We start from the raw sequence: 27,764 nt of genomic DNA, 5'->3' as shown, positions 1-27,764 counted from the left end.
TTAAGATACCCTAATAGACTTTGGATAACTTGATGTTACTAGATAAGACCACTTCTCCCTAATTCTCTGTTTCTCTTTTAATATATGGGCACAGCAGCACTTGTAATGTGTGGACATTTTCCTTTAACTGATTCCACCAGATTTATTCAGCAGACTTCCAAGGATAATGCTTTTATTCCTTTATTTCTGTGAAAGAAGTAAGAAAATGGATATTTAACTGTAACTATCCAAAAGAGAGAAATGTTTCAATGTTTAATTAATTTTTTAATAATGTTTAGTTTTTCTAGATACAAAACTTTTAAGGTTCCATTTTTCTTGTGTTCCCTGTGAGTTACTGGGGGTTCTTAAAAGAGTCAAAGAAGAAAGGACGGGGGGCAAAAAAAACAGGAGTAAGGAAACGCCCACCAAATGAGTCTGGCTCTGGTGTGGACACTTGTAGCAAGATGAAATCATTTATACTTTGCAGAATAATATTTTATAAAAATCAGCTGCTTTGCATCCCTATGAGGTATAAGTACATGTGTCATTCATGACCTAGGTATAGGGCCGAACTTAGAGAGTCCACAAGAGTCAAACTGTTGCACTAGCCACAGGCATCCCAGATTTGCTTGAACCAATCCAAATGTACCACAGAAGGTTTCACAAGCAGGCAGATTTTGATACAAATCGACAAATCTGCCCTCTTGGATTTTTAGACAGAGGCCATAGATATATGCCTAAAATGTTAAAGTCAGCATGGAGAAATCTTTTAAGTATTAACTAATAACTCTGTGGTTGTGTGTTCTGTTTGTGTGTTTTTGTTGTTTTGGTTTGTTTCTGGCTAGCTCATCAGAGTTATAACAAGCTCAATTAAAGTGCAAGGAATCCTGTCTTATGCCTGTGTCATACTCTTCTATTTTGGGTAAGATTATTCTTGAATATGTTTTTGGCTATACAGTAAAGCATAAATGCAAGATGTAATGGAAGTTAATAGCATCCCAATCATACTACTCCCAATCTATGCCAGGGGTTTCCATTCAACAGCTATACCTCCAAGTGTATTTATTTGTGACTCAGTTAGATTAACTACACTGCTATTTGTAGTAGTATTAATAGTACTTTAGATTTTATTTTAATTTTTAGCAAAATCTTAAAGCCCTTTTTGCTTAAGATTTAGATTTCACTCACATTTTTTTGATGAATAAAAGCCTGCCATTCCAGACATGTTTTCATATTTAAAAACATCTTTGATGCTCCAATATGTTTGCCACATTGAATTGTTCAGCACACTGTAGGCAGGCATCACGTAAACCCAAATGTAATGCACAAGCGTAGGTTTTCTGTCTGTGACCAGTGGAATCCATCTGCAGGTTTGTTGGTCTCATGATCTTACATTTTGGTTGGGGGAGACATACAGTAAATTAACAACTAATTAAGATAGAAATAAATGGTATGAAGAAAATAACAATATAAAATGATGATTTTGCCATTGTTACTTTTCTCAAGAAGTGAACGACGATAAAGTACCCAGACCTGGCAGTCAGTTAACTCACTGAAAAATGAAACGGGAAACCTGTTCCACCCTCGCTTAGGTGGTGTGCATCAGGAGCTTCACTCAGGGAGGGGTGGTCTGAGAGGGTTCGAACTTGAATCCCTCCAGAGGAAAAATGTTGGAGGGTAAGCATAGCAGTCACAACTTGAGCGGTGGATTTGCTTAGAGTTCCAGTTTCATGGTATTTTTAGTGTGTTTTTCACATTGTTTCCTGCCCAGGGCTTAGCACACTACCTGGCACGTGCTCAGGAAGCTTCTGTTGAAGTAGCTTCTGTCTGCACTTTCCACCTCTCCACCAAGTATCCTGAGTCGTGAGCCGGCTTCCCAGCTCCTGCAGTAGCTGGCTCAGGCCCTTGTCCTACAGAGCTGTGTGTAGGTCATGTGGCTAATTTCAGTGTTTCACAGAGGAGGATGAGGTTCTGATCACACTGGACAGCATTGCCTGTTTTTTGTTTGAATGAGTATGTAAATGGTTTACTATATGAATGTAACTCTTTTCATTTTTTGACATTAAAAAATATTAAGACCTTCCTTTTCTAATGTAGATTCTCACACCGCCCCTCAACGTTTTTAACATTGTGCTGTGTTTACGAAGTGGTATTGCTGTAATCTCAATGGGAATAATTGTTAGACAATCTAATTATTCTAGTGTTCTTTACATAATAATCAGGAAATGAAGCATGTATATGCTACATCTGAAAACCTTTGTTTAGTTACAGTTGCCTGTGCATAGTTCACCCAGGGGTATGTGCTTTAATCTTGAGTTACTTAGAATTCAGGGCACCTGTGCCCCCAGCCTCCCGTGTCGCCTCCCTCCCCATGTTGCTTCACTTCTCCACCTGGATAGTGCAGCCAGACAGATCTGCTTACTCACCTTTCTACTTTATTCACCTACTCTAATCCTCATCTCAGGGTGATTCCTAAATTATCCTCTTCTCTTTCAGAAACTTTCTCAAAACTACCTTGTCCATGCGTTCTTTATCAATTAACTACACCAAACCCAGGAATCTGTCTTCAGTTAAAAAAATAAAATCAGAATTCAGTTGGGCTTTTTGACATAAAATGCTGAACTTTTTCCCCACCACACCCAGTTTCTCCTCTTTCCCTCCAGACTCACTCTTGCCAGCTAAGGTGGGAGGACTTGCCAGCCTCTGCCGTTACTGCTGTCTGCCCAGTGCTCCTCAGGGAATAGCTGCTTAGCAGCAGGGCCTGGGCTGGTCTAGGGCTTGGCCAAAAAGAAGCCAGACAAGTGCCCTGCCTTGATGTCGCAGAAATTCCCAACAACAAATAGACAACAACTAGAAAAACAAGTCACTCTATTGACAGTTGGTAGGAATCATTAGGAAGAAAAGCACAGTAGTATGAGGAGATGAATGGGAGAGGCAGATGGAGCTGCCTTAGAGAGGGTGGCCAGGGCAGGCCTCTCTGGTGAGCTGGTGTTTCAGTAAGGAAGGGAGCTGTGCAGCCACCTGGGAAGAGTGTAGGCTCAGCAGAAGGGCACAGGGACACAGGCCTGTTGGAGGAACAGCAGGCACCAGGCAGCTGCAGTAGTCCATGAGCAGCCATGGGGGAGGAGGGCCCAGGGAGGGGAGACCATGAAAGGAGCTGAGCAGAAGATGGCATGGTGGCTCATGCCTGTAGCCCCAGGACTTTGGCAGGCTGGGTGGGAGGATTGCTTGAGCCCAAGAGTTTGAGACCAGCCTGGGCAACATAGCAAGACCCCATCTCTACAAAAAAGAAAATTAGCTGGGCATGGTGGCATACGCCTGTGGTCCCAGCTGTGCAGGAGGCTGAGGTGGGAGATTGCTTAAGCCCAGGAGTTCAAGGCTGCAGTGAGCGATGATCATGCCACTGCACCACAGCCTGGGCGACAATGCAAGACTGCCTGTTAAAAAAGAAAACCAACTTCTTCACTGGTTATAAAACCGGCATTGAGGTTAATGTGAGACTTTTTTCTTCCCATACTTTTTTCCAGATTTGTATTGAATGCCTTAAAATATTCATATTCTTTGACCCAGAAATTTTATTTCTGTAGTCATAGGTATCTAGGTATCCTAAGGAAATACAGATTTAACATGTTTTCTTAATCAGAAACTTTTTAGTAGAAGCAAAATATTGAAAATAATCTAAATATCCAGAAATACGAGTTGTTTGGGGCTTTGTTATTTGATAACCCATATAGTGATGTTATAAGGCCATTTAAAATAAGGTCACTGAGGAACATTAACTGATATGGAACAAATTCATGATACATTGTTATATAAATAACAACAGTAATAACAAAATTGCTTGCCATTTCTGTGTGCCAAGCACTGCTCTAAGCACCATACCTGACTGCTCTCCTTTCCAGATTAGCTGGTTGAGTAGCTTGCCCAGGTGCACACAGGTTCTAAGCAGTGGACTCAGGACACTTCAGACTCACAGACACACTTCACCCCAGAGTCCATGCTCTGCCTCCTGACTCCACTCGCCTACTGCCTTGTAAAATAGACCCTGTTTCTATACAGCAAGAAAGTACAAATAGAGGCGTATTCAGAGAAAGCGACTGAAAGATAACATACTAAATGTCACAGTGATTATCATAAGGGTGTGGAATCATGTAATTTTATTATTTTCTTTTTTGTTCATCTGCATGTGCTAAATGTATTTGTTGTGTAATAAAAGAATAAATGTTAAAATATTTAATACCAGGAAAAATTTCTAAATGGTATAATTTCTTATAAGAGAACTAAGGAGGCCAGGCATGGTGGCTCACACCTGTAATCCCAGCACTTTGGGAGGCCGAGGCAGGTGGATCACGAGGTCAGGAGTTTGAGACCATCCTGGCCAACATGATGAAACCCTGTCTCTACTAAAAATACAAAAATAGCCGGGCGTGGAGGCAGATGCCTGTAATCCCAGCTACTTGGGAGGCTGAGGCCAAGAATTGCTTGAACCCGGGAGGCGGAGGTTGCAGTGAGCCGAGATTGTGCCACTGCACTCCAGCCTGGGTGACAGAGTGAGACTCTGTCTCAAAAAAAAAAAAAAAAGAGAACTAAGGAATTCCCAAGTTTTTCTTTGTGGCAAAGAAGCCTCAGAAAACTCAAGATTTGTGTTAAGTTCCTCTAAATCCCTAATCTGTCACCGTCCCATGCCCCCCCACCTTCTCCTTAGCCATGGTAGTAGATGGCATTCACAGGGATTTAGATGAATTCCAACGGATGTGGTTTGTTTTGTTTCTGTTTTTAGGTTGATATCCCTGAAAGTGCTTAATAGCATCGTGCTGTTGGGGAAATCGTGCCAGTATGTGAAGGAAGCCAAAATGGAAGAGAAGCTGTCGAATCCTCCCCCAACCTGCACTCCAGGCAAGCCGTCCAGTAAATCACAGAACAAATGTAAACCCTCTCAAGGTAGGTTTGGTCCCTTTCTTCACTTCCCTGGATCATTTTCAAAGAGTTAAATCACAGTTTGATCAATGTTAAGCAACGCTTTAAAGATTGGTTTCCCTTTGCATAGATTTTTGGATCTTTTAATGGTTGTGTTTTAGATCCCATCCCATATATACCTGGCCCAGTGTTCTGAGTTTTTCCATTTACTCATTCGCTGTTCAACATTGAGCACCTGCGACACATCAGCTCCAGTGGATACAGCAGTGGGGTGGAAAGGCAATTCTCTGCTCCCATGGAGCTTGTTCTAGGTTGTCGGGAAGAGGGGTAGAGAGAAATAAATATGCACTATGTCAAGTGACGGGGAACTGCAGAGAAAACAAAAGCAGGACGGGGAAAGGGAAGTACAACAGGGAGTTGGGCGCTTCCCCAAGTGTGAGGAGATGGCACTGCACAGAGTCCTGGAGCCCGAGACAGTGCATCCAGCCTTCCAGGAGCAGCTCCCAGGCAGAGGCCCGGCAGGCCCAGCAAAGGCACCAAGGCAGGAAGATGCTTGGCGCATCAAAGGACATTAAAAGCCAGGTGGCTGCAGTGGCCCATTCCCAGGGAAATGGACTGGAGAGGGGGTCTTGGGGGCCATGGAGGGCTGCAGGCTGTTATGAGGACCTTCCAGGTGGAAGGGGGCTGTTGCGGGGCTTTGAGTGGAGCAGTGGCATGATGCAGCTGACATTTTAAAAGGATCATTCTCAAGCTTTGTGGAAAATAAACTCCAGAGGGGTGGGCCCAGAGGTAGGGACCAGAGAGGCAGCTACCTGGCCAGGAGCAGGGTAGGTGGTGTGAGCAGGGAGACCTGGCCAGGTTCTGGATAGACCTGGGAGGTTTGCGTGAAGTATTTGCTGATGAGGAAGTTATGCAGTGTGAGAAGAATAGGTGAGTTCAGGATGATTCCAAGGTTTCTGGGTTGGAAGATTTGGAGGAAGAACTGGGACGTTGACTTAATTTTTGTTGTTGGGTGGTAGTTCCCTGTTCACAGAGGTATTTGTTCATATAACTTTTAGTTTAAATGATGTATTTTTTTTTTTTCTGAGACGGAGTTTCACTCCGTCGCCCAGGTGTGATCTCAGCTCACTGCAAGCCTCGCCTCCCAGGTTCATGGCATTCTCCTGCCTCAGCCTCCCGAGTAGCTGGGACTACAGGCGCCCACCACCATGCCCAGCTAATTTTTTGTATTTTTAGTAGAGACGGGGTTTCACCATTTTAGCCAGGATGGTCTTGATCTCCTGACCTTGTGATCCGCCTGCCTCGGCCTCCCAAAGTGCTGGGATTACAGGCGTGAGCCACCGCGCCCAGCCTAAATGATGTGTTTTTAAATGTGTGGAACAACTGTGTGCAAGGTCATAGAGGAGATGCTGAAGAGAGAAAAATAAAGGATGTCCTTCAAGGCCTCATGTAACTACAGGGGTCCAAATAGGTGAGCAGAGGATTTGGAGGGACAGGAGAGGGGGGTTCTTCTAAACTAAAAGCTTGAAGGATGAAACTGCCCAGGGCAGGCTGGTGGAAAGGGCACTCCAGAAGGGCCAGCATGAGTTGGATCATGGAGGCCTGGAAAAGTGTCTGGAGAACTAGCAGCTCAATATGGCAAGTGTGGAGTGTGCTTCACAAAGAGGGAGGAGAGGAGAGTTGGGCTGGACTGGAGTCCTACCTGAAAATGGGGCTGTGCTCATCATGTGTACTTAACCAGAAGTGAAAATAAAGTAAAATAACAATGTGTATAATCACTGGGAAATAATTTTTTTATCATAAGAACACTATTAGTAATAAGGATTGCATTTTTTTCAACCAACTAGGTAATTCATAGTGGGGCCTGTACCTATTCTCTTGTTATGCATATTAGTTAAGAAGTTAGGTCAGGCATGGTGGCACACGCCTTTAATAATCCCAGCACTTTGGGAGGCTAAGGCTAAGGCAGAAGCAGCGCTTGAGCCCAGGAGTTTGAGACTAGCCTGGGCAACCTAGTGAGTCCCATCTCTACAAAAAATATAAAAAGAAGTTAGTAAGTGTCACTCTTGCTTTCAAGGAGGATCCAGTCAATGGGGATAAAAGCTTTAAGCACGTGTTGCAGGTCAGGGCCATTGATTCAGGGGTCATGTTATGAGAAGTACATTCAGGATGACGGCCTGAGTGTTTGCTCAGAATGTCTCGGAGGTCAGGAGAACACAGACTGGAGAACATTCAGGAGGGTGTTGAAGTCAAGCTAAAGAGAGGGATGGGGCTGTCTCTCAAAGCTGCGTCAGATTCATCACATTGTAAAAGCGACAAAAGACAGCGGTCCTGGGGGTGAGGGCAGGAGAGAGGGATTACTACAAGAGAGCTGGATGTGTCATTACCTCCATCATGGCAGTAGTGTGACCAGGTGTATGCACATGTCAGAACTCATCAGATTATACATTTTAAATGTGTACAGCTGGTGGTGTGTCTTTTTTGCCTCAAAGAAGCTGTTCTTACATGGATTGAATGTATGATTCAGATGAGTCTCTCCAGGCCCCAGCCCAGCTGTCCCCAAAGCCAGGCTCCAGGATCTCTGTGGCCTAAAATAAACATTGGGGGTTTTGTTTATTTGTTTGTTTGTTTTTAACCTCTGGTTTGGACTTCCCAGAGATGATGATGCTAAACCAACTGTAGCTGAAGTGACTACAGATGACAGGTGGAATGTAGTAAAGTCTTCTTGGCCCACTCCCTGATGTTCTGTATTGGAGCAAGTGTTAATGTTTCAGGACTGGCAACAGCCATGTTAGGTCTTGATTATATAGAGAGGAGCCGTAATGTAGGAGTTGTGATCTTTCTGCAGTTGGGTGATGGCATTGCTTGTGTGATACGAGCAATGTAATGTACCCTTCCATAAAATTGAACAAACAGATGATTAGCCTCTAAGTTTTATTATAAATGATGGCTGCTTATACAACATGCTATTTGGTTATCATTTGCTTTATCTGAAAGCATGGATAATGGGCACTTTTTTCAGCACCACTATATTGGTAAGTTTGTATTTATTAATAATTGGGGAAAAGTCATTCTCTAATTTAATGGATCTATTTTATCACAGGCCTTTCCGCAGAAGAAAACCTGTCTGCCTCCGTCACCAAACAGCCTATTCATCAAAAGGAAAATATCATACCATTACTTGTGACAAGCAATTCTGATCAGTTTTTGACAACTCCAGATGGTGACGAGAAGGACATAACGCAGGACAATTCTGAATTAAAACACAGATCCTCAAAGAAAGATTTGTTAGAGATAGACAGGTTCACAATTTGCGGAAACCGAATTGACTGAATCTGTGGCTTCATGCACTGAAGAAGCTGGGTCCTGGGGCAACAAGTGCTATGTTGCCAGGACAGATAGATGCTAAACATGGCACTTAAATATTTATTTAAAAACTTAAATTATTATTGGCAAGCAAATCTTAGTATCTTTCTTCCAGTAATATGGCCTGGCTGAGGATGAGATCACAGGACAGGAGCGACCTCCGGCCTTGACTCTCTGGGAAGCTTGATGGATTATAAAACTTCCTTCTGCCTGGCCAAGCAGCAGCGTCACTTCCAGGACCCAACGAAGGCAACATCAAAATCTGTTTTGCTTTGTCAATCTGGGCTTCCAGAATGTTGAATTTGCCTCAAGACCTCTTCAGTATAAGGAAATACCTGGAAAACTGTGAAACTTTTACCACGACTTTACCTTTCCAGTCTCATACTATTTTCACAAACAGTTTTCAAACGTTACTTCATCTGCCAAAGCATTAAAAAAAATTAAACATAAGTCAAGATAAATGTTCTTACCACCAGAATAACCCTTAAAGATGTATCTTAATTAATCAGAATAAAAGGCTACCTTAAATAAGACATGATGAATACTAGCATTTTGTAGGGTTAAAAAAAAAAAACGCTAAACTAGTTTATTTATTAAAAAAATAATTAATGAAGGCTATGCATTACTGGGAAACATCCTTCATAATTTTTCAGTTTACTCTTTAAAGCAAAATGTGAGCTGGATGTCATTTAATTGGTGGATAAAACATAAATTTCCTTACAAAAGGGCACTTTTTACACCAAGGAAGCAGAGCAGTGTTAACTTTAAGGTATACTTAACTGATTTTGCTTTGAAACTAATTACTTCATAAATTATTACAGCTAAAAGGATTTGATGTTGAACAGGCTGAAAAATTGTCAATATACAAAATTCAAAACTGTCAACTTTAACTGTAAAGTAAATGCTCCAAGTGTGTTAGGCAGCATCATCTTGCTTGGGCTTACCAAATGCATTAGTCCTTCTGTTTGGGTCGACAGCGGGTGTGCCTGTGCTGGGGCAGGGTGTGTGTTCTGTGGGAGGGTGTCTGTGGGGATGTGACTGTCAGGGTGGGCCTATGCTGGGGATGGGGCAGGCCTGGGTCTGGAGAGGATTTTGTGTGAAAGTAAATGGGGTGTTTGAGGCGTATGGGTGGCTGTTGGTGTGGGGAGGCATCTGTGTATGGCTGTTGGGAACAGCAACCAAAAGGTGCTTTTTGGTTTTATTTGAGATCAAGATTCTGTTTCCGCTTAATTACTAGTTTGTGGCCTATATCATAGAAGTTATTTCCCACCCCATTTTATCTTGACACCCGTGTTTGCATTTCTGTAAAACTTCTACAACTTCTGGTTTCAGAACTGTCCAGAAGATGGTACTGTTAACTGTTATTTCCTTTGATGTTTTGATTTTGAAGTTTAGCTCTCATGCAAATGTTTCAGGCATACATATATATGCAGAAAGCAATTTTTAGGTGATTTGTCTGTTTCTTGGATGAAATATAAAGCAAGCTTTAATGTTCTGACTTGTTCATTTGAAATACAAAAAAGTAAGTGAATTTTAATGTTTTGCATTAACTAAAGAAATCTGAAGATTAATGTTGAGGAAATTGTATGGACATGCCTTTGTGAAACCAGGAAGTATTTTAAGTTAAAAATGAAAAAGCTTTTAATTGCTTTGTGTGTGTTTTAATGGAGCCCCATTTTAGAATTATTATTTTTTCCATCTCCCTTTACCAACAAAAGGAACAATGCCACGGTGAATGGAATAGTTTGGGGAAAGCTTTGCCAAACACAACCCTGATTTCAGAGCAGGAACATGGTTTGGATAGATCTTCAGTTCCGCTTGAATTATTCTGTTACTGCGCTGTCATTTTCAGAAGATTTCCATTCCTTTGCAGATGCTGTTGGGAGTTCAGGATTATGTTCATTTCTTCTGTCATAATGGCATTCAATACTAATTTTATAAGTGCATCTTGTGTGAAACTCAATAAATTCAGTTTTGTAATCTTTTTTAAAAAGGTCACTGAATTTATTTTAATATTTACTATTGTATTTGGTAGAGTGAATTTCCCACTGTATAATAAGAATTTATTTGTATTTCACAAGTGATAGAGCTATCTTAATTTGAATTATTGTTTTGGTCTTAATGGTGGCAAAATGTTTAATTTTGTCTTTGGAAAAAATAGGCTGGGCCTTGATTATAGACCATTTAATATTTCTCAGCAAATGAAGGTATTTGCATTTTACAGGTGTTTTGAATGTCACACAAAATATTTTTCACATCTGGGAGTCAATTTCAAGACAGTGCTTTGGTTTTAAAAAAATCTAATGAAGGCACAGCATAGGCCAGACCCTTATTAGGTTTTCCTTTAGAATAAGTGTAAAGACCAAGTGTCACTGATATGCTTGTCCAGATTTTCTTGTGGACTTTGGCCAGTATTTAGAGTTTATATTCATTTTACATAAAGTGAAAGAAACTTGCTATAATTAGGCCATCAAAATATATCCTGCCACTCCTGGTAACTCAGCAGAGGAGGAGATAAATTTACAAAATAATGTAATATCTCTACATTGTTACATGTTTTCAACTATTTTTTTATCAAGAAAGATTTGTTAATCACTTCGTATGTGTCAGAAACTGTTCTAAGTGGTGGGATCAGCAATGAGCAAGATAAGTCCCTGTTCGTCTGTGGAAGACTGATAGGAACAAGTCGATGAAATAGTGTTTGCTGGTCACAGGGTATCCACTGACCAAATGATCTGTCAGGCTTATTTCGGCTCTAAAATACAGTTCTTTAAAATGTTTATGTAAGTCTGTTTTTTTTCCTATTGGATTGGCTTGAAATAAGATAATTTTATAGCAATTTTACAGTGCTATATACAGAAATAAGAAAAGACTTTCTCCCTGAAGACTGCTAGTTGTCCAGCAGAATCCATTCTCCTGTTCCCTCGTGTAGAGTTGTAGCTGGGCATGTGCTGCTTGCTGGGGACTGCACTTCTCAGCCCCTCTTGCTGTTACCTGTGGCCAGCTGACTCATTCTCCCAGGGGATGTAAGTTGAAGGGTGTATTCCGCTATTGGGCCAGGACCCTTAAGACCGTGGGTGAGTCCCCCTCACCTCCTCTGTCCCCTTCCCACAGGTGGAACCCAGAGAAGGTAGTGACCTTGTCCCAGTAGGTGCCCATCATGGCAGAGCCACAAGAGAGAAGGAACCTGGGTCCCTGAATGCCGCTATGGAGCAGAGTTGCTGGTCAGCTTGGAAAATTCCGCTTGACTATACATAAGAGAGAGACTTTTGAAATGCCATTGTTTCTAAGCCACTGAACCTGGAGGTTCTGTTCATGAAGTTTAGCCCACGTTAGTACATTAGGAAATCTGAGAGGGACTATTTAGAGATCTTTACATAAGAGGAACAAGGAGTTAGACCTATCTTGCTAAAACACATTCTTCTGAAAGTTCTCTTTCTGGATACTCATTATTTATTATTTATATGGAAAAAGATAAAGATCACTCCACTCCACTTTTTCAGAGGTCAGACTCTCAGCACCCTTGGCTGTCTTGAACTGAACATTAAACTTGCCCATAAGTGGCAAAGTTCTATTTGTCCATATACTCTATCAGATAGATGTTTCTTGCCCTTTATCTCAGAAAAGTGTGTATAGTAAAAGAGTAAAGTGTAAGTACAGCTTAACAGCAAGAAGTAGAAGCAAGAGGAGTTAATCAAGAGAGCAATAAAAATATACCTGAGGTCAATGATGCCATGCCTGTGATTGCCGATAAACTGTATTACAGGTCAGTGTGATGTGTGGTATGCAGTAAGTGTCTGAGATCTAGGATGATTTAGATTGTGTTCATTACATACAATTAAGGATTGTGTTTGATACAAATTAAGGTTCGTACAATTGAGAGGGGAAGTTGTTCAGAAAAAAATGGCATTCTCAGGGACGTTGAGTTATCTGAAAAGTTTGCTTATAGGGAGGAACTGTTGCTTAGCAGTGCTGAGCAAACAAGGCATTGCTGTTCTAAATTTTATTAAGAGAGTAAATGTATCAGCAAGTTGGCAAAAGGCACAGTTGTGCATAGTGTAGTAAAGTTGTATTTGAGGTTTTTGATATTTAATGACAAGGTAGGTATCAATACAATATGTTTTGCTTTTTTATATGTTTTGTTTTTTGGGTTTTCTTGTTTGTTTTTTGTTTTTGGCTTGTAAGGAAACCAAGGGAGGTCTTGAGGGCCCATTTGGCCTCTTTTTAAAGGTATTAGCTCAGGAAGTACAGAATGAATGAGCTCTTGCAGTGTGAATAATCTTCAAAGTGGATAGTTAATTTTGAAACTGCAATTATTTTCAATAAGCACATTCTCACTCCATTTTTAATATGTCAACATAAGAGTGTAAATACTGGGAAGATTAGAAATCGCCATAATGTCAGGTTTAACCAGATAAGTGAAATGTATAACAAGGAAAAGGCATAAAAAGCTTGTTAGACTTACTTTCACAGATATTAATTGCACTCACTGAGCAGAGCACAGAAATGAAGGAGCTGTGCTTTCTGCCCACAGAGCTTAACTGTAGTCTGACAGTGAAAAGTCCAGGATTCTTAGCAAGGCACTAAAGACTGGGGGGCTGATGGTTAAACTGACCTGGCAATTACAGCCCTGTGTGATAAGTACCACCATAAACCATGGCTCTGGCTGCAGCAGAACATTCAACCACATTCACTGCTGTAGCCCTTGCACCTCGTTCCTGGCACACACAGGTGGGCAATAAACGTTTATTGGATGAAGAAAACATAGGGGTCATTGCAGAAGGTGTGCACTTGGGCCGCCTTGAAAAAAGTAGGAATTAGATGGATAAGAAGGGAGAGGAAGGGCAAGGCACGAATGAACAAAAGAGGAAAGAGCACAGTGGAAGCTGCAGTGCAGGTTTCCTTCACTCCCTATTAAGTGCCAGCCGTCTTGCTGGGAACATGAGGAGGGAAGCTTCCGTCCCATCCCTGGGGAAACTGGAGATGGAGGATGGAGGCAGGGGCTAGATCTCAAGAGCGCTCTTAATGCCTTGCTAAGAATCTTAGACTGTTAATCCTATAGACAAAGGATGGAGGAGCTTAAGTGGAAGTTTAAGTTGTAATTATCTAATGAAAAATGAAAAAAAACTACTTGGTAAACTCTGAAGTGCTATGATCAGATCAATGTTTTAGAAAAGTCAGGCTGGTGTCCTTGTAAAGGATTATTGTGTAATTGCTTTTGTCTTCCTGTGAAAGCAAGCTGAGCTCATTTTCTACATTCTTCTCATTGAACCTTTATGTCTCTCTAAAGCAGACACTGTTACCCCACTTCATAAGTAGAAAACTGTGGTTTAGAAAGGTTAAGTAACTTGTTCAGGGTCACACAGAGAGCAAGGAGCACAGCAGAAAGTTAAACCACCTTCCTGAACTGGAAAACTGGAGCTCTCAAGCTCTCTGCCTTCTGCTATTTACGGAGAAGGGAGAAGCCAGGCAAGGAAACACCTTGAGGGAGGTGCCTGCAGCCACTCACAGCAGAATGCATTGACTTCAGGGATGTAGGGTGTACTGAGCTCTGGGATATTTACCCCTCTGAGATACTCTGGAGAGCTAGCCTGCTGTGTGATGTTGCAGTCAAGACCCTTGCTCTATGCAACACAGCAAACCTGTCTCCTCATCTGCAAATCAGGGTTGAGAATATCCACTTCTCAGGGTTGTGAAGAGCAAATCAGATAATGCATCTGAAACTCAGTTTGTGAAGGCAACACACATGTCTAAGCTACGCTGACTCAGCCCACATCAGTGATCCCCACAGTGTGGTCCCCGGGCCAGTGGCATCACATCACGTGGGAACAGACCAGAAATGCAGATCCTTGGGCCCTGCCCAGATGTGCTGAATCAGAAACTTCAGGGGTGGAGCTGGACAATGTTTGTTTGTTTGTTTAGACAGAGCCTTTGTTTTTTGAGACGGGGTCTCGCTCTGTCGCCCAGGCTAGAGTGCAGTGGCACGATCTCAGCTCACTGCAACCTCTGCCTCCCAGGTTCAAGCAATTCTCCTGCCTCAGCCTCCCGAGTAGCTGGGGTTACAGGCGTGCGCCACCATGCCGGGCTAATTTTTGTATTTTTAGTAGAGATGGGGTTTCACCATGTTGGCCAGGCTGGTCTCAAACTCCTGACCTCAAGTGATCCACCCGCCTAGGCCTCTCAGAGTGGTGGGCTTACAAGTGTGAGCCACTGCGCCCGGCCAAGACAATCTGTTTTAACAGGCCCCTGGGCGAGTCTCCCTACTAAAGTGTGAGAACCCTGAAAAGTCATCATCCTCTAGGATCTGGATTTCAGGGTGATGGGTCCAAAAACTCACCTCTACTTTTTCCAAAGTAAAGATTGGAGAGACTAAAACACGATTTGGGGGCCAGAAGTTCTCTAGCATATGACTACATTCTGTTTAAAATCCATGATTGCTGTCACTCACTCAAGGCCAGGCAGCTAGACAGAGGCAGAGCAGGCTAGGACCAGGGGTTTCTAGATCTTCCTGAAACCCCCGCGCTCCTTCTACCGCATCCTCAGGGCTCCACCCCATCCTCTGGCAATAGTACCTTTCAGACGAGTCCCGCAGAAGTCATAGAGCACTCAAGGTACCAAAGCTTTAATCACCAAGAGTTGGGGAAGGGAGAAAGGATATACAATCCACTAAGTGGCGTGATTCAGCACCAAAGCACCTTGTAGGGGATTCAGTCTGTTTTCACCAAGCATCTCTGCTGATCTAGGAGTTGCTGGTGCAGCCAGCAAGGCAGGCACGGCCCATCTCTTTAGAAGCTTATATTCCAGAGAAAACAGATCATAAAAATGTGAACGGGGCATTTCAGAAGGCGACCTGTGCTACAGAGGTAACAAGGTAAGGTGACAGGGACATGATGCTTTCTTGAAACCACATGGTCAGGGAAAGCCTCTAAAGGTGGCATACGAGCACAGACCTGAACTAAGGGAAGGAACGTCATGTGGCAGAGGCCCTCAAGTTCAAAGCTACTGAAGTGAGAGGGAACAGAGTGTATCCTAGGAGCAGAAAGAAGTTCATCAGGGCTGGGGAATGAGGACATGCGGGTGGGAATGGGTTGCAGCTTGAAATGGGATGGGAGTGGAAGTCCAGGTCATCCAAGCCCCAGGACTGGAGGAGTTAGGTTACTACTGGTCCAAGGATGAGGTTAAGAGTTAGGATATTACTGTCTTCTGCTGTCCGAAAAACGGGTTGCAGGGCAAGTAGCATAAAATCAGAGATGCTAGCGAAGGGCTGTTTCTGTGATATAAACCAGGCTCAGGCAGGCCTGGAGTCATGCCAGGGCAGAGCCAGGAGCCCCCAGCCTGGCCTGGCTCTGTCTCCACCTCAGAAGGGCAAAGCAGCAGTAGCCTCTTGCAGGAACCTTAACACTTCCTTTGGCGACACAGACGCAGGACAGAGGATTCTGAACCTAGCTTTACCCACTTGTTTCTTCAATGCTGACACCACCTAGTAGGCAAAGTCAACTTGTATCTAATTGTGTTTCTCATTGGATGATCATGGTGATGGATGGCCTCCAGTTCTGCTACTCTCTGAAATGATGCCCGGGGGAAACAGAGGGAAGCATCTGTAAGCTCCCCACCGAGCAGCAGGAAACAGTTCCGCTGTCCCAGTGAGGGAGTTGTGCTGAGAACTGGAAACGTTGTTTCCAGTTGACAAGATGAAATTTTTTTGAAGTTCAGATTCTATCCAAAACACAGTAGAGAATAAGATGACTTTCCCTTGCAATTATTCTGGATATAAATACACTGTTCATTTCTCTTTCAAAGATGAGTTCAAAGATGACTTAGGTCCTAGGATGATGGGATCTCAGCATTAAAGCAGCTCTAACAAAGCATCTGACACCTATTCCAGGGCTTCTGTTGTCCTGTACTCCTGAGAAGTTATCAAATAATTTTGACTTGAAATAAGCGCTGTAGTGTTAATAATAATTTTAAAACCAATACTTTTTTTTTTTTTTTTGAGGAGAAGTCTCACTCTGTCACCCAGGCTGGAGTACAGTGGTACAATCTCGGCTCGCTGCAACCTCTGCCTCCCGAGTTCAAGCAATTCTCCTTCCTCAGCCTATCAAGTAGCTGGGACTATAGGCACGTGCCACCACACCTGGCTAATTTTTGTATTTTTAGTAGAGACGGGGTTTCACCATGTTGGCCAGGCTTGTCTTGAACGCCTGACCTCAAGTGATCCACCTCCTCAGCCTCCGAACATACTGGGATAACAGGCGTGAGCCACTGCACCCAGTCTAAAACCAATACTTATTAAACATCTACAAATCATCCTACAAGGCCCTTTTAATTCATTAACTTATTTAATTTGCACAATGTCCCCGAAAAGTCCTCATTTTACACATGTGGAAACTGAGACTTGGGAGGCTCTTTTCTCAACAAAGTCACCCAGCTAGGGAGGAACAGGGCCAGGATTTCAACCCTGGTCCTTCTGATCCCAGAGTGCCGGCCTGTAACCAACATGCAGCCTATAGGCCTCAGGACAGCCTTCCACAAGAGCTCTTAGAAAATTCTTTTTCTTAAATCATTTTCTAACAAAAGCATGCATACTTAACAGAATTTCCATTCCTTCTGCCCTCCTTTCAGTTCACATTTTCCAGACTTTCATGTGATTCTAATTCTCCATAGATTGGCTTTGCTGAGTGTTATTTTTAGCATTTGGATTATGAATAGGTTGTTCTGGTTATCCTGTTTATATTTTTTATTGTTGAATGACCTGTTTTCTCACTAAGGAATCATGACAGCGTGAGGTGTATTTATGTGATGCCTGGCACTTTTTTTTCTTTTGTTTTTCAGAGATGTGGTCTCACTGTCACCCAGGCTGGAGTTCTGTGGCTCAACCATAGCTCCACTGTAGCCTTGAACTCCTGGTCTCAGGGGATCCTCCCACCTCAGCCTCTCAAGTATCAGGGACTCCAGGCATGTGCCACCATGCACAGATAATTCTTTTCTCTCCTTGACTTCTGATTCCACCCTGCAAGGTGGGCGTAGTATGAATGGGGATATGCATGTGCCAACCAGGAAACCAAGGCCCTGGTTTTCCGAGAGTCCATATGCAGTGCCTGGGCTGGGAAGTGGGACTTCCCACCGTAGGCCAGCACAGGACTTCCGGCGCTGCTGTTCTGCACTAAGGAGGGGACAGTGGGGAGAGTAGCCTGCTTCCTGGCTCAAGCAATGGCAATTAACACACATAAGTAATAAGTGGCCACTGTCCTTGGCAAACTAATGCAGGAACAGAAAACCAAATATCACATGTTCTCACTTATAAATGGGAGCTAAATGATAAGAACTCACAAACACAAAGAGGGGAACAACAGACACTGGGGCCTACTTAAGGGTGGAGGGTGGGAGGAGGGAGAGGAGCAGAACAAATAACTACTAGGCAGTAAGCTTAATACCTGGGTGATGAAATAATCCATACAAAAAAAACCCCGTGACACGAGTTTACCTATATAACAAACCTGCACATGTACTCCAGCATACCTATAATTTCACCGTCTAATTTGGTGCATATTTCTTCAACTCTTTCTGATAATATATAATAGATATAGGTTTCCACATGTAAATATACCTCAGTGAGACTCTACCATACATGGTGGCTTGTAACGTGCTTCATTCCCTTTACATGTAGTGGGCATTTTTCTATGTCAATAATTTAAAATGTTTTCAATGGCTATGTAGACTTCCCATGTATGGCCATGTCCTCATTTGTTTAATCGCTTCCTCTGTGCTGGACCATTCTCTGATTATTTCCTTAGGATACATTCTGAGAGCGGAATTAGTTGGACAAAGTCTTGATGTCTGTTGCCAAATTGCTTTCCAGAGGCACCGAGTGTAGAAGCGTGCCTGAAGTCTCCACACTTTCACCAGCGCTGGGTTGAATGAGTGGCCTCCTAGGTCTTGCCAAGCTTACAGATATTTTAAAAAAGGTACCCAGTTTTAAGAATGTAATTAAATATTTAAGAATGTAATTAAATATTTAAACATTAATTATTAACATTAATTATTGACATAGTAATATGTTTAATTATATTAAACATATTAATTATTAACATATTAATTAGATATTTTCAGTACATTTTTAGTGACATGTTTGTATCTTTTTGATGTCAATGTTTTTCTTAATGATTTAATAAAGTTAATGAATTAAAGGTCATCCACTTGTTTAGGGGATCTGAATGCATCCGTTAAAAGGTGGAAATTCCTTGCTCCACCCAAGGAATCAGGCCAGGTCCTCAGTGAGACTTGGAAATCAATTTTTACTGTTGAAATATGCTACCTACAAAGAAGGAAGAAAGAAAGGAAATGTTAATGTCTTCATACTTACAAGACCTTTGGTAAGAAGCCAAAAAGGGGATGCATGAAGCATCTCTTATGTGATGTGTCTATGAGAAAAAACTGCCAAGGATAGAAAAATAATGTATATTCAAAGTCACTGGATTGGGACTCAGAAAAAAACGGATTGTAGCGAAGCTCCACTGGGAAGTATTGGAAGGATTCCCTAACTATTTCAGGCCTTCATTTTGTCTGCTTGTAAAGTGAATTGATGTTTGGATGCATTCACCAATGAATTTACTGAAGGATTTTCCATCCTGTCATTCTATGGTCACGTACACTTTGATCGCTTTTTCTCTCTCTTCCATTTAATAACCTCTCTGGTCAGTTGAGCCGGTGCTGGACTTGGGACTTCAGAGGCAGCTACTGGAGACTTCTCTGTTTTTAGGAGTCACTCCAGTGAGCTCAAAGGACCAAGAATTTCCATGGGTAGATGTTTTAGAGAAGATGGAATAAGGTGGAAAGATGGCACAAACCAAAGGAACTGAATTGTACTCTCCTTGGACAGAAGATTTAGGTGACCCTTGGTTGCCTTCTCATCCCTAGTGCTCTGTAAACCATAGTCTAGTCCCCTTCCTGGGGATTGCTGAGTGTGTGGGCCTGAGGGAGTTGTCCTCTAGCCCATATTCTATTGGGAAATTTCAGAAATCTTTAAAGCAATTTGCTAAGGAGCAACCCAGACATTGGGAAACTCAGTCTCTTTTTCACAAAAGCAACCTCTTTTCTGGAAGAGTGCTGGAAAAAGTGGAAAAAGCTTTCCACTTTGGAATCAGAAAGACCTGAGTCTGAATCAAGGCATTACCTCTATCTTAACAAGTAACTTTGGTGAAACAATCTTACCTCTCAGAGGCTCTCCCCTCTGAGTAAAATAGAAATAATAATACAAACCTCCCACGATGGCTGCATGTTTAAGTGAAATAATGTATGTAAGTATCTCAGCAAGTCACACTTCTTTTCTCCCTCGCTTTCTAATCTAAGAGGTGAATGGTTTCACATTTTGGCCATTTTGTCCAATTCATCCAACAAACAAACATGTACCTGCAGTATTCAAAACGTGGTGCTAGGTACTGATGGCTAAACCCAAGGTGAATCAAACAAGTCACCATCACTGTACTGCAGAACAGATGCAGTAAGAACCACTGGGCATACGGAGATCATTGCCAGGGTGGGTCAGAGGGAGGGGAGGCTATGCTAAGTTCTGTGGGAAAGAAGGCATTTGAACTGGATTTCTATTAGGCAAGGATCAACTGCAAGTGACAGTAAACCCAACTCCAGCAGCTTTAAGAGCACCAGGTCAGCGGAGCTCTGGGATGTGTGGAAAGAGGTATGGCTGGAAGAGTTGTTTGAGCTCTGCCTGCCACAGAAGACCTTGGCTGCCAGGCTGCAGATGAACCCTCCTGGAAGAGTTAGCCCTAGGCAGGGTTCTCAGCTCCTCAGTGCCTTTCTTCCCAGGGTTCACTTCTCTAACACAGGCTACCCCAACCCGGGGATATTCTCCAGGTGTGCTCTAGTTACAACTATTTCTTGGCATTCTTTTTCTCATATCAGATAAACTGTCCTCATGTCTTTTTAAGCTCACGGTTGTCACAAATGCTTCCTAAGGTTTTGTTTAAACTCATCTGGATATTTCCCCAAATGACTTTGGACAACTGTGTCATGCAGAATATGAGTCATTTTTTGATGGGGCTCACATCATTGGAGCCAGGGTACATAGGGCATCTGATGGATTGAACCCAGCCTGTGGGACTCAGCACTCTGCATCCCCTTGTTTCTCTCCACCATTGTTGCCCCATAGGCTGAGGACACAGCAACTGGGTATGAAATGATCCCTTTTCTCCCCCAAAGGAGGGCTTTGCTCAGTCTCCTTTGTGTTCAGAAAGAAAGCATTTTGTCTTTACTAGTGGTTCTTTTCCATTCCTTTGGATGAGTGTGCCACCAAACCTTTGATGTGTCACATCCTGATATTAGTGAAAGTCCTGACACTGGCTCCTGACCATTTGCAGCATCAGCTTCCTTTGTCATAAAGGTGACAGTCAGTGATGGTCAGAGGGTGGTGGATAGGGAAGAGGTCCTTTGACCACGATGCCTTTATGACCGGATTATGCTTATAAGGGAGGGGATGTCTAATAGCTTATCATGGGTACTGCAAAAGTATAAAGTAGTCTTCAGGGAATGAAGAGGGATCTTATTTAAAGGGAACCTTAACTCATCATCTTCCATTCACTCATTCATTCACTCAACAAACTAAGTGGGAAGAAGAGTCTCAGAGGGTCACTTTTACTGCTCTGCATTCCATATAAGAAATAGCCATAGTAGGCTGGACACTGTGGCTCACGCCTATAATCCTAGCACTTTGGGAGGCTGAGGAAGGCAGATTGCCTGAGCTTAGGAGTTCAAGACCAGCCTGGGCAACATGGCGAAACCCTGTCTCTACTAAAAATACAAAACAAAATTAGCCGGGCATGGTGATGCACTCCTGTAATCCCAGCTACTCTGGAGGCTGAGGCACAAGAATCACTTGAACCTGGGAGGTGGAGGTTGCAGTGAGCCAAGATTGCGCCTTGGCACTCCAACCTGGGTGACACAGCAAGACTCTGTCTCCAAAAAAAAAAAAAGAAAGAAAAAGAGAAATAGCCATCTGAAACTCATGATCATATTTATTAAAATACTGATGGCCATAAATACCACAGAGAGTTTCAGATGGCTGTGTCTTATATGTAATTTTAAAAATAGGTACATACACTTCTATATATTGAGTTTTTGTGGGTAAAGGCCGTGGACAAATAACTAATGAGCAAGGAAACAAAATCTCCATTTTCCAATAAGGTAGGGCTCCCCTGCTCTGAGAGATGAGAGAAATGATCAAGATGTGATGATAATAAATCTTTGCATATTGTAGAGCCTGGAACTGTCTGTACTGTGTTCTCATCAACTGTCTTCTCTACTAGATGAAATTGGTTTAATTATCTTCATTTTTCAGAGCAAGAAAGGCCTGCAAAGGCTAGACAGCCTGGCCTAGGTCACAGATCACACACTAGCCATGAAGTCAAGACCCACCCAAATGCAAGTCTCTGACCCACAGCTGTGGGTTTGTCCCACTCCACTGCCTGAGGAGAGCACCCTACTGCCACGATAAATTGCATTCCTATGATTTCCTAATTAAAATGGCAGTAATTAGATCTGTCATTTTAACGTAGATCACTGATATCAGTGTAGTCTTTTCCTTCACTTGCAAAAGTCCTTTTGCTTCCCACTACTTAATTAGGCCACAAGATAATCCCCCTAGCAAGCTCTTGACCCCATTTGAAAAGCTGAGGTCTTATCTCGTTGCAGAAGCAGCATCCTAGCTGGGAATTAGAGTCTGCTATGTGTCCATGAAGTCTGTCTACAAACACAAAGGCAGCCTCCTCACCCCTGGGTTTCGTCCTAGCAGTTCATTTTCCCGTGCTACTGTTATGATCAAATGACACCAAGCTTTTACGTTTAAATAGCCATTTACAACTCATCAACCCTGCGATTTAGAGAGAAGCTGCAAACTCAAAGTAATACAGTAAGTGGCAGAGGCAGGATTTAAATCCAAGCAGGCTGGCTTCAGACTCTACTTGAACCCTTGTCTGGTCTGCTCCCTCTGCAGCTTTTCTGTGGCGTGAGGGTCTGTGTTTGATAGCTGGACCAGGTCCAGTCCATAGAAGGAGCAAGACCAGCAGAGCAGCGAAGGGTGCTAGAACTGTCCTCTTCTATGGGCGCCTCCAGATGACATGCACATCAGCTGATTCCACACAGGGACCAAAGGGTACAGAGGAAAGAGGGGTGGGTACTTGCCATATCCTGTCTTAATCCTCACAGCAAGGAGGGTAATATCTCAGGCCTATAGCTGAGGAGCCTGAGATCTAGGCAGGCCAAGTGAAACCCCTAAAATCATGCAGCAGGTGGGGAGATGAGAATTAAACCCAGTCTGTCTGATGCAAAAGACCATTCCGCTGTGGCAGATGGAAGGGTGGCAACATTATCCCTTTCAGAATCAGAGGAAACAATCCCAGGTGCAACTGGTGCCAGTCATCAAAGAGGATTAAGAAAGAGCCATTGGCAGCTAAATGTTGTAACTGGCAGTATAAACCAGGCTCAGGCAGTGTCAAAGGCTCCTTAGTTAAAACCTCAATAATTCCACGGCTTCTGTTTCTCAAGGATCAAGATCCAAGACACATTACAGATGGAACATGCTTTCCTTAGGGGAGCCAGACTCAGTTGTTTCCTAGAAAAATCAAGACTCACATTGACACGTCCTGCTTCCTTCTATATAATGCGGAATTCAGCCAGTTCTCAGACTGACCCAAATTCAGAAGACCCTGCGGTCTCCCCTTCATGATATCTGGGCATCCAGTGGTAGCAAGATGACAAAACACACAAAGCAAGATGGTAGAGGGAGGGTGTAGTTCCCAGAGCAACTGAAAGGACAGGGTGAGAAGTGGCTAGGGAAAGGTGAGTTCCCCACTCTCTTCATTCAGACACAGTCTCTTCTGCGAGGCTACCTCCACCTGTGAGGTCCAGGGAATAAGGAGGACAGGTCATGTCTCCCCTGCTGCCCTTACCCACACCTGCCCTCTTCCCCACTGTAGGAACCTCTGACCCACCCTTCTTCACTGGAAGAACTGCCAAGACCTACATGAAAAGATGAGATCCATTTGGGGAGATGAGCATTACATGTCTCCCTGCTCAGGAGACAGCCTCTGGGGCTGGAGGCCAGGAGAGCTACCGAAGCTGGCAGGACAGCCCAGGAAGCCAAGTTCCCTAAATATCCCTTTTCCCACTCCACCTTGGAGTAATAAGGCAGACCCCTGAAAGAGCAAGTTCTCAGAGGCCCACTCCTGGAGGACACCTGCACACTTGCTATGTCCCAAGATTCTCCCCATTCAAAGGACAACACCTGGCATGGCTAAGGCCTGAGTCTATTCCAGTTGGTGCCTATGCCTTTGGGTTGCAAAATATTTTATATCTCATGCTAGGTTCTGAATAAAATTTTATCAGACAAAAAGTTTTCTACTGCTTTAAAACAATTGAAAACCATTCTCCTGTGCTTTGCCACCCCTCTCTGTGTCCAAGATTTCTAACTGGAGCCCACACTTGATTTTAGTCTAAAATCAATAATCAATAAAAAATAATAGAATGTCAAGTTACAAGAAAAAATCGTGGCTGGGCACGGTGGCTCACACCTGTAATCCTAGCACTTTGGGAGGCCGAGGCAGGTGGATTGCCTGAGCTCAGGAGTTCAAGACCAGCCTGAGCAACATGGTGAAACCCTGTCTCTACTAAAATACAAAAAAAATTAGCCAGGTGTGGTGGCATGCACCTGTAGTCCCAGCTACTCGGGAGGCTGAGGCAGGAGAATTGCTTGAACTCAGGAGGTGGAGGTTGCAGTGAGCCGAGATTGCACCACTGCACTCCAACCTGGGCAACAGAGCGAGACCCCATCCTCACCCCTGCCCCAAAAAATCGTAAAGCATGAAACATATTTGGAAATTATATGACAAAGGGGATATTGCCATAAAAAATCAATAAGAAAAAAGAGAGCTCAATAGAAGAGAAGAAAGGGATATACAAAATTGATTCCAGAAAAAAATAAATACATACAGCCAGTAAGCATAAAAATATTCAATCTCTCAAGTAACTTAAAAATTACAAATTGAAACAAGAACAAGAGACTAGTTTTTGCGTATTAAATTAATACAAGATAATGAAGAACTATAAAACCAATGCTGATGGGGATCATGAGCACTTTTCTGCATTTTTGGTAGACATTATAAATTAATATGACTTTTCTGGGCCCAGAGCTATTTGACAGAAGGTATCAAAAGAATTAAAAGATACATAAACTCAGTATATTTTGGGTTTCGGAATGATTAACAGCTTAAGTTCTAGATTCAGATAAACCAAGTTTGATCACAATATTTGCTGTTTATAGCTGCTTAACTTTAGGCAAGTCACTGAATCTCCAAGTCTCAGTTACTTTATCTGTAAAATGGGATTAATTTTAGTGTCCGCTTCCTAAGTTTCTCTGAATTTTTTTTTTCTTTTTTTAGATGGAGTCTCGCTCTGTCACCCAGTCTGTAGTGCAGTGGCATGATCTCAGCTCACTGCAAACTCCGCCTCCTGGGTTCACGCCATTCTCCTGCCTCAGCCTCTCAAGTAGCTGGGACTACAGGCACTTGCCACCATGAGTTTCTCTGAATATTAATTGTGGCAACATTTGCAAGGCACTTCACTTAGTCACTGACTTTTAGTAAGCGCTTAACAAATATTCACTGTTTTATTGTCATTAAGAATCTCTTTTAGGAACATGTGATTTGTTCACAATGTTCTTTATAATAACACAAGTTATGATGATGTCTAAAAAATGTGATGTTTAAATTAATTATAGTTCATCCACATGATACATTTCTATGGAGATATTTTAAAATATAACATCTTTATTGACATAGAAAAATGCTTATGTCATATCGCTAGTGTGAACCCTGAATATCTGAGACAGGTCCAGTCAATTTAGAAAGTCTATTTTGCCAAGGTTAAGCATGTGTGCCTATGACAGCCTCAGGAGGGCCTGACGACATGTGCCCAAGGTGGTTGGAGAACAGCTTGGTTTAATACATTTTAGGGAGACATGGACATCAATCAACATATGTAAGTTGAACTTTGGTTCCGTCCGGAAAAGCAGGACAACTTGAAGCAAAAGCGTGACAACTCAAAACAACGAGGAAGGCTTCCAGGTCATAGGTAGATAAGAGACAAATGGTTGCATTCTTTTGAGTTTCTGATAAGCCTTTCCAAAGGAAGCAATCAGATATGCATTTATCTTGGTGAACAGAGGGATGATTTTGAATGGAATGGGAGGCAGGTTGGCCCTAAGCAGTTCCCAGCTTGACTTTTCCCTTTAGCTTAGTGATTTTGGGGCCCCAAGATTTATTTTCCTTTCACCCTAGCAAAGGAGAAACAGGCGAAACACTATAATAGGAAAGTATATTTTTAAGTCTTTACAAAGAGCCAAGAACATTGGTTGAACTGTTGAGTGATTATCATATTTGTGTGTGTGGTCAGACTCCCACGTGTTTTTTTTCATTATGCGATTTTTTAAAAATAGGCTCTTGTGTTTTTTTATTGATACATCATAGTTGTACATATTTGGTAGGTACATGTTTTTGGGGGAACCCACCCCCCAACATTTCAATGTAGGTTCTTTCTATTTTCCATAAGTGTCAGCCGGCTGAGAAATAAAGAGAAAGAGTACAAAGAGAGGAATTTTACAGCTGGGCCACTGGGGCTGGTGACATCACATATCAGTAGGACCGTGATGCCCACCTGAGCCTCAAATCAGCAAGTTTTTTATTAAGGATTTCAAAAGGGGAGGGGTGTAAGAACAGGGAATAGATCACATGCTTCAAAGGGCAAAAAGCAGAAATACTACTAAGGGTCCAACAAAGATCACAAGGCAAAGGGCAAAAGTAGAACCACTGATAAGGGTCTATGTTCAGCGGTGCATGTATTGTCTTGATAAACATCTTAAACAACAGAAAACAGGGTTTGAGAGCAGAGAATAGGTCTGACCACAAATTTACCAGGGCAGAGTTTTTTCCCCACCCTAGTAAGCCTGAGGGTACCGCAGGAGACAAGGGTGTATCTCAGTCCTTATCTCAACCACATAAGACAGACACTCCCAGAGCAGCCATTTATAGCTCTCCCCCCAGAAATGCATTCCTTTCCCAGGGTATTAGTATTAATATTCCTTGCTAGGAAAAGAATTTAGTGATATCTCTCCCGCTTGCATGTCTGTTTATAGGCTGTCTGCAAGAATAAAAATATGGCTCTTTTTGCCCGACCCCGCAGGCAGTCAGACCTTATGGTTGTCTTCCCTTGTTCCCTAAAAATTGCTGTTATTCTGTTCTTTTTCAAGGTGCACTGATTCCATGTTGTTCAAACACACATGTTTTACAATCAATTTGTATAGTTAACACAATTATCACAGTGGTCCTGAGGTGATGTACATCCTTAGCTTACGAAGATAACAGGATTAAGAGATTAAAGTAAAGACAGGCATAAGAAATTATAAAAGTATTATTTGGGAACTGATAAATGTCCATGAAATCTTCAAAATTTATGTTCCTCTGCTGCGGCTCCAGCCGGTCCCTCCATTCAGGGTCCCTGACTTCCCACAACACAGGTGATATTTTGACACATGTATAAAAGGTGTAATGATCAAATCAGAGCAACTGGTACATCCATCACCTCAAACATTTATCTTTTCTTTGTATTGGGAACATTACAATTCTTCCAGCTGTATTGAAATGTACTATAAATTATTGTTAGCTATAATTTCCCTACTATACTATAAAATCATAGGACTTATTCTCTTCTACCTAACTGTATTTTTGCATGCATTTATTTTTTAAACCAGTTTTCGATTCACATAAAAATTGAGTGTAATGTACTGAGTGTAATGTACTGAGTTCCCATATGTTCTCCACCCACCACACTCGCAGCCACCCCCACTATCAACGTCCCCCACCAGGGTGGCGCATTTGTTAGAATTGATGACAATTCTACATTGACACATCATTATCACCCAAAGTTCATAGTTTTCGTTAGGGTTCACTCTTGGTGCTGCACATTCTTTGAGCTTTGACAAATGAGTAATGACATGGATCCACCATCATAGTATCATATGAAATAGTTTCACTGCACTAAATAACCCTCTGTGCTCTGCCTCTTCATCCTTCCCTCCCCACAATCCCTAGCAACAACTGAACTTTTTACTGTCTCTATAATTTTACCTTTTTCAGAATGTCATATACAGCATTTGGAATTATACAGTGTGTAGGTTTTCACACCGGCTTCCTTCACATAGAAATATGCATTTAAGCTTCCTTCACATCTTTTCATGGATTGGCAGCTCATTTAAGCATTGAATAATATTTCATATTCTGGATGTCCCACAGTGTATTTACTCATTCATCTGTTGAAGGACATCTTGGTGCTTTTAAATCTTGGCGATTATGAATAAAGCTGCTATAAATGTCCACATGCAAGTTTTTATAATTTTTATAGCATCTTTATTGACATATAATTCATATGTCATAAAATTC

At 42.4% G+C, this 27,764-nt stretch overlaps 1 protein-coding gene across 3 annotated transcripts in view; it reads left to right on the top strand.

Annotated features, from left to right (window-relative positions):
• TAPT1 (transmembrane anterior posterior transformation 1) overlaps nucleotides 1-10,255 on the top strand; it is a 66,109-nt gene extending 55,854 nt beyond the window's left edge. For all 3 annotated transcript variants that reach the window (XM_054484570.2, XM_054484569.2, XM_054484568.2), the window contains 3 exons: nucleotides 825-901; nucleotides 4,760-4,920; nucleotides 8,000-10,255. In XM_054484570.2, the coding sequence (XP_054340545.1) occupies nucleotides 825-901; nucleotides 4,760-4,920; nucleotides 8,000-8,229 (468 nt within the window). In that variant the 3' untranslated portion in view covers nucleotides 8,230-10,255. The remainder of the gene's footprint in view (nucleotides 1-824; nucleotides 902-4,759; nucleotides 4,921-7,999) is intronic.
• The last annotated feature ends 17,509 nt before the right edge of the window (nucleotides 10,256-27,764 follow it).

The sequence above is a fragment of the Pongo pygmaeus genome, chromosome 3, assembly GCF_028885625.2.
Source record: "Pongo pygmaeus isolate AG05252 chromosome 3, NHGRI_mPonPyg2-v2.0_pri, whole genome shotgun sequence".
In the NCBI taxonomy this organism is placed as follows: domain Eukaryota; kingdom Metazoa; phylum Chordata; class Mammalia; order Primates; family Hominidae; genus Pongo; species Pongo pygmaeus.
The sequence above is the reverse complement of the archived record's forward strand: the minus strand, read 5'-3'. Positions and strand labels throughout refer to the sequence as shown.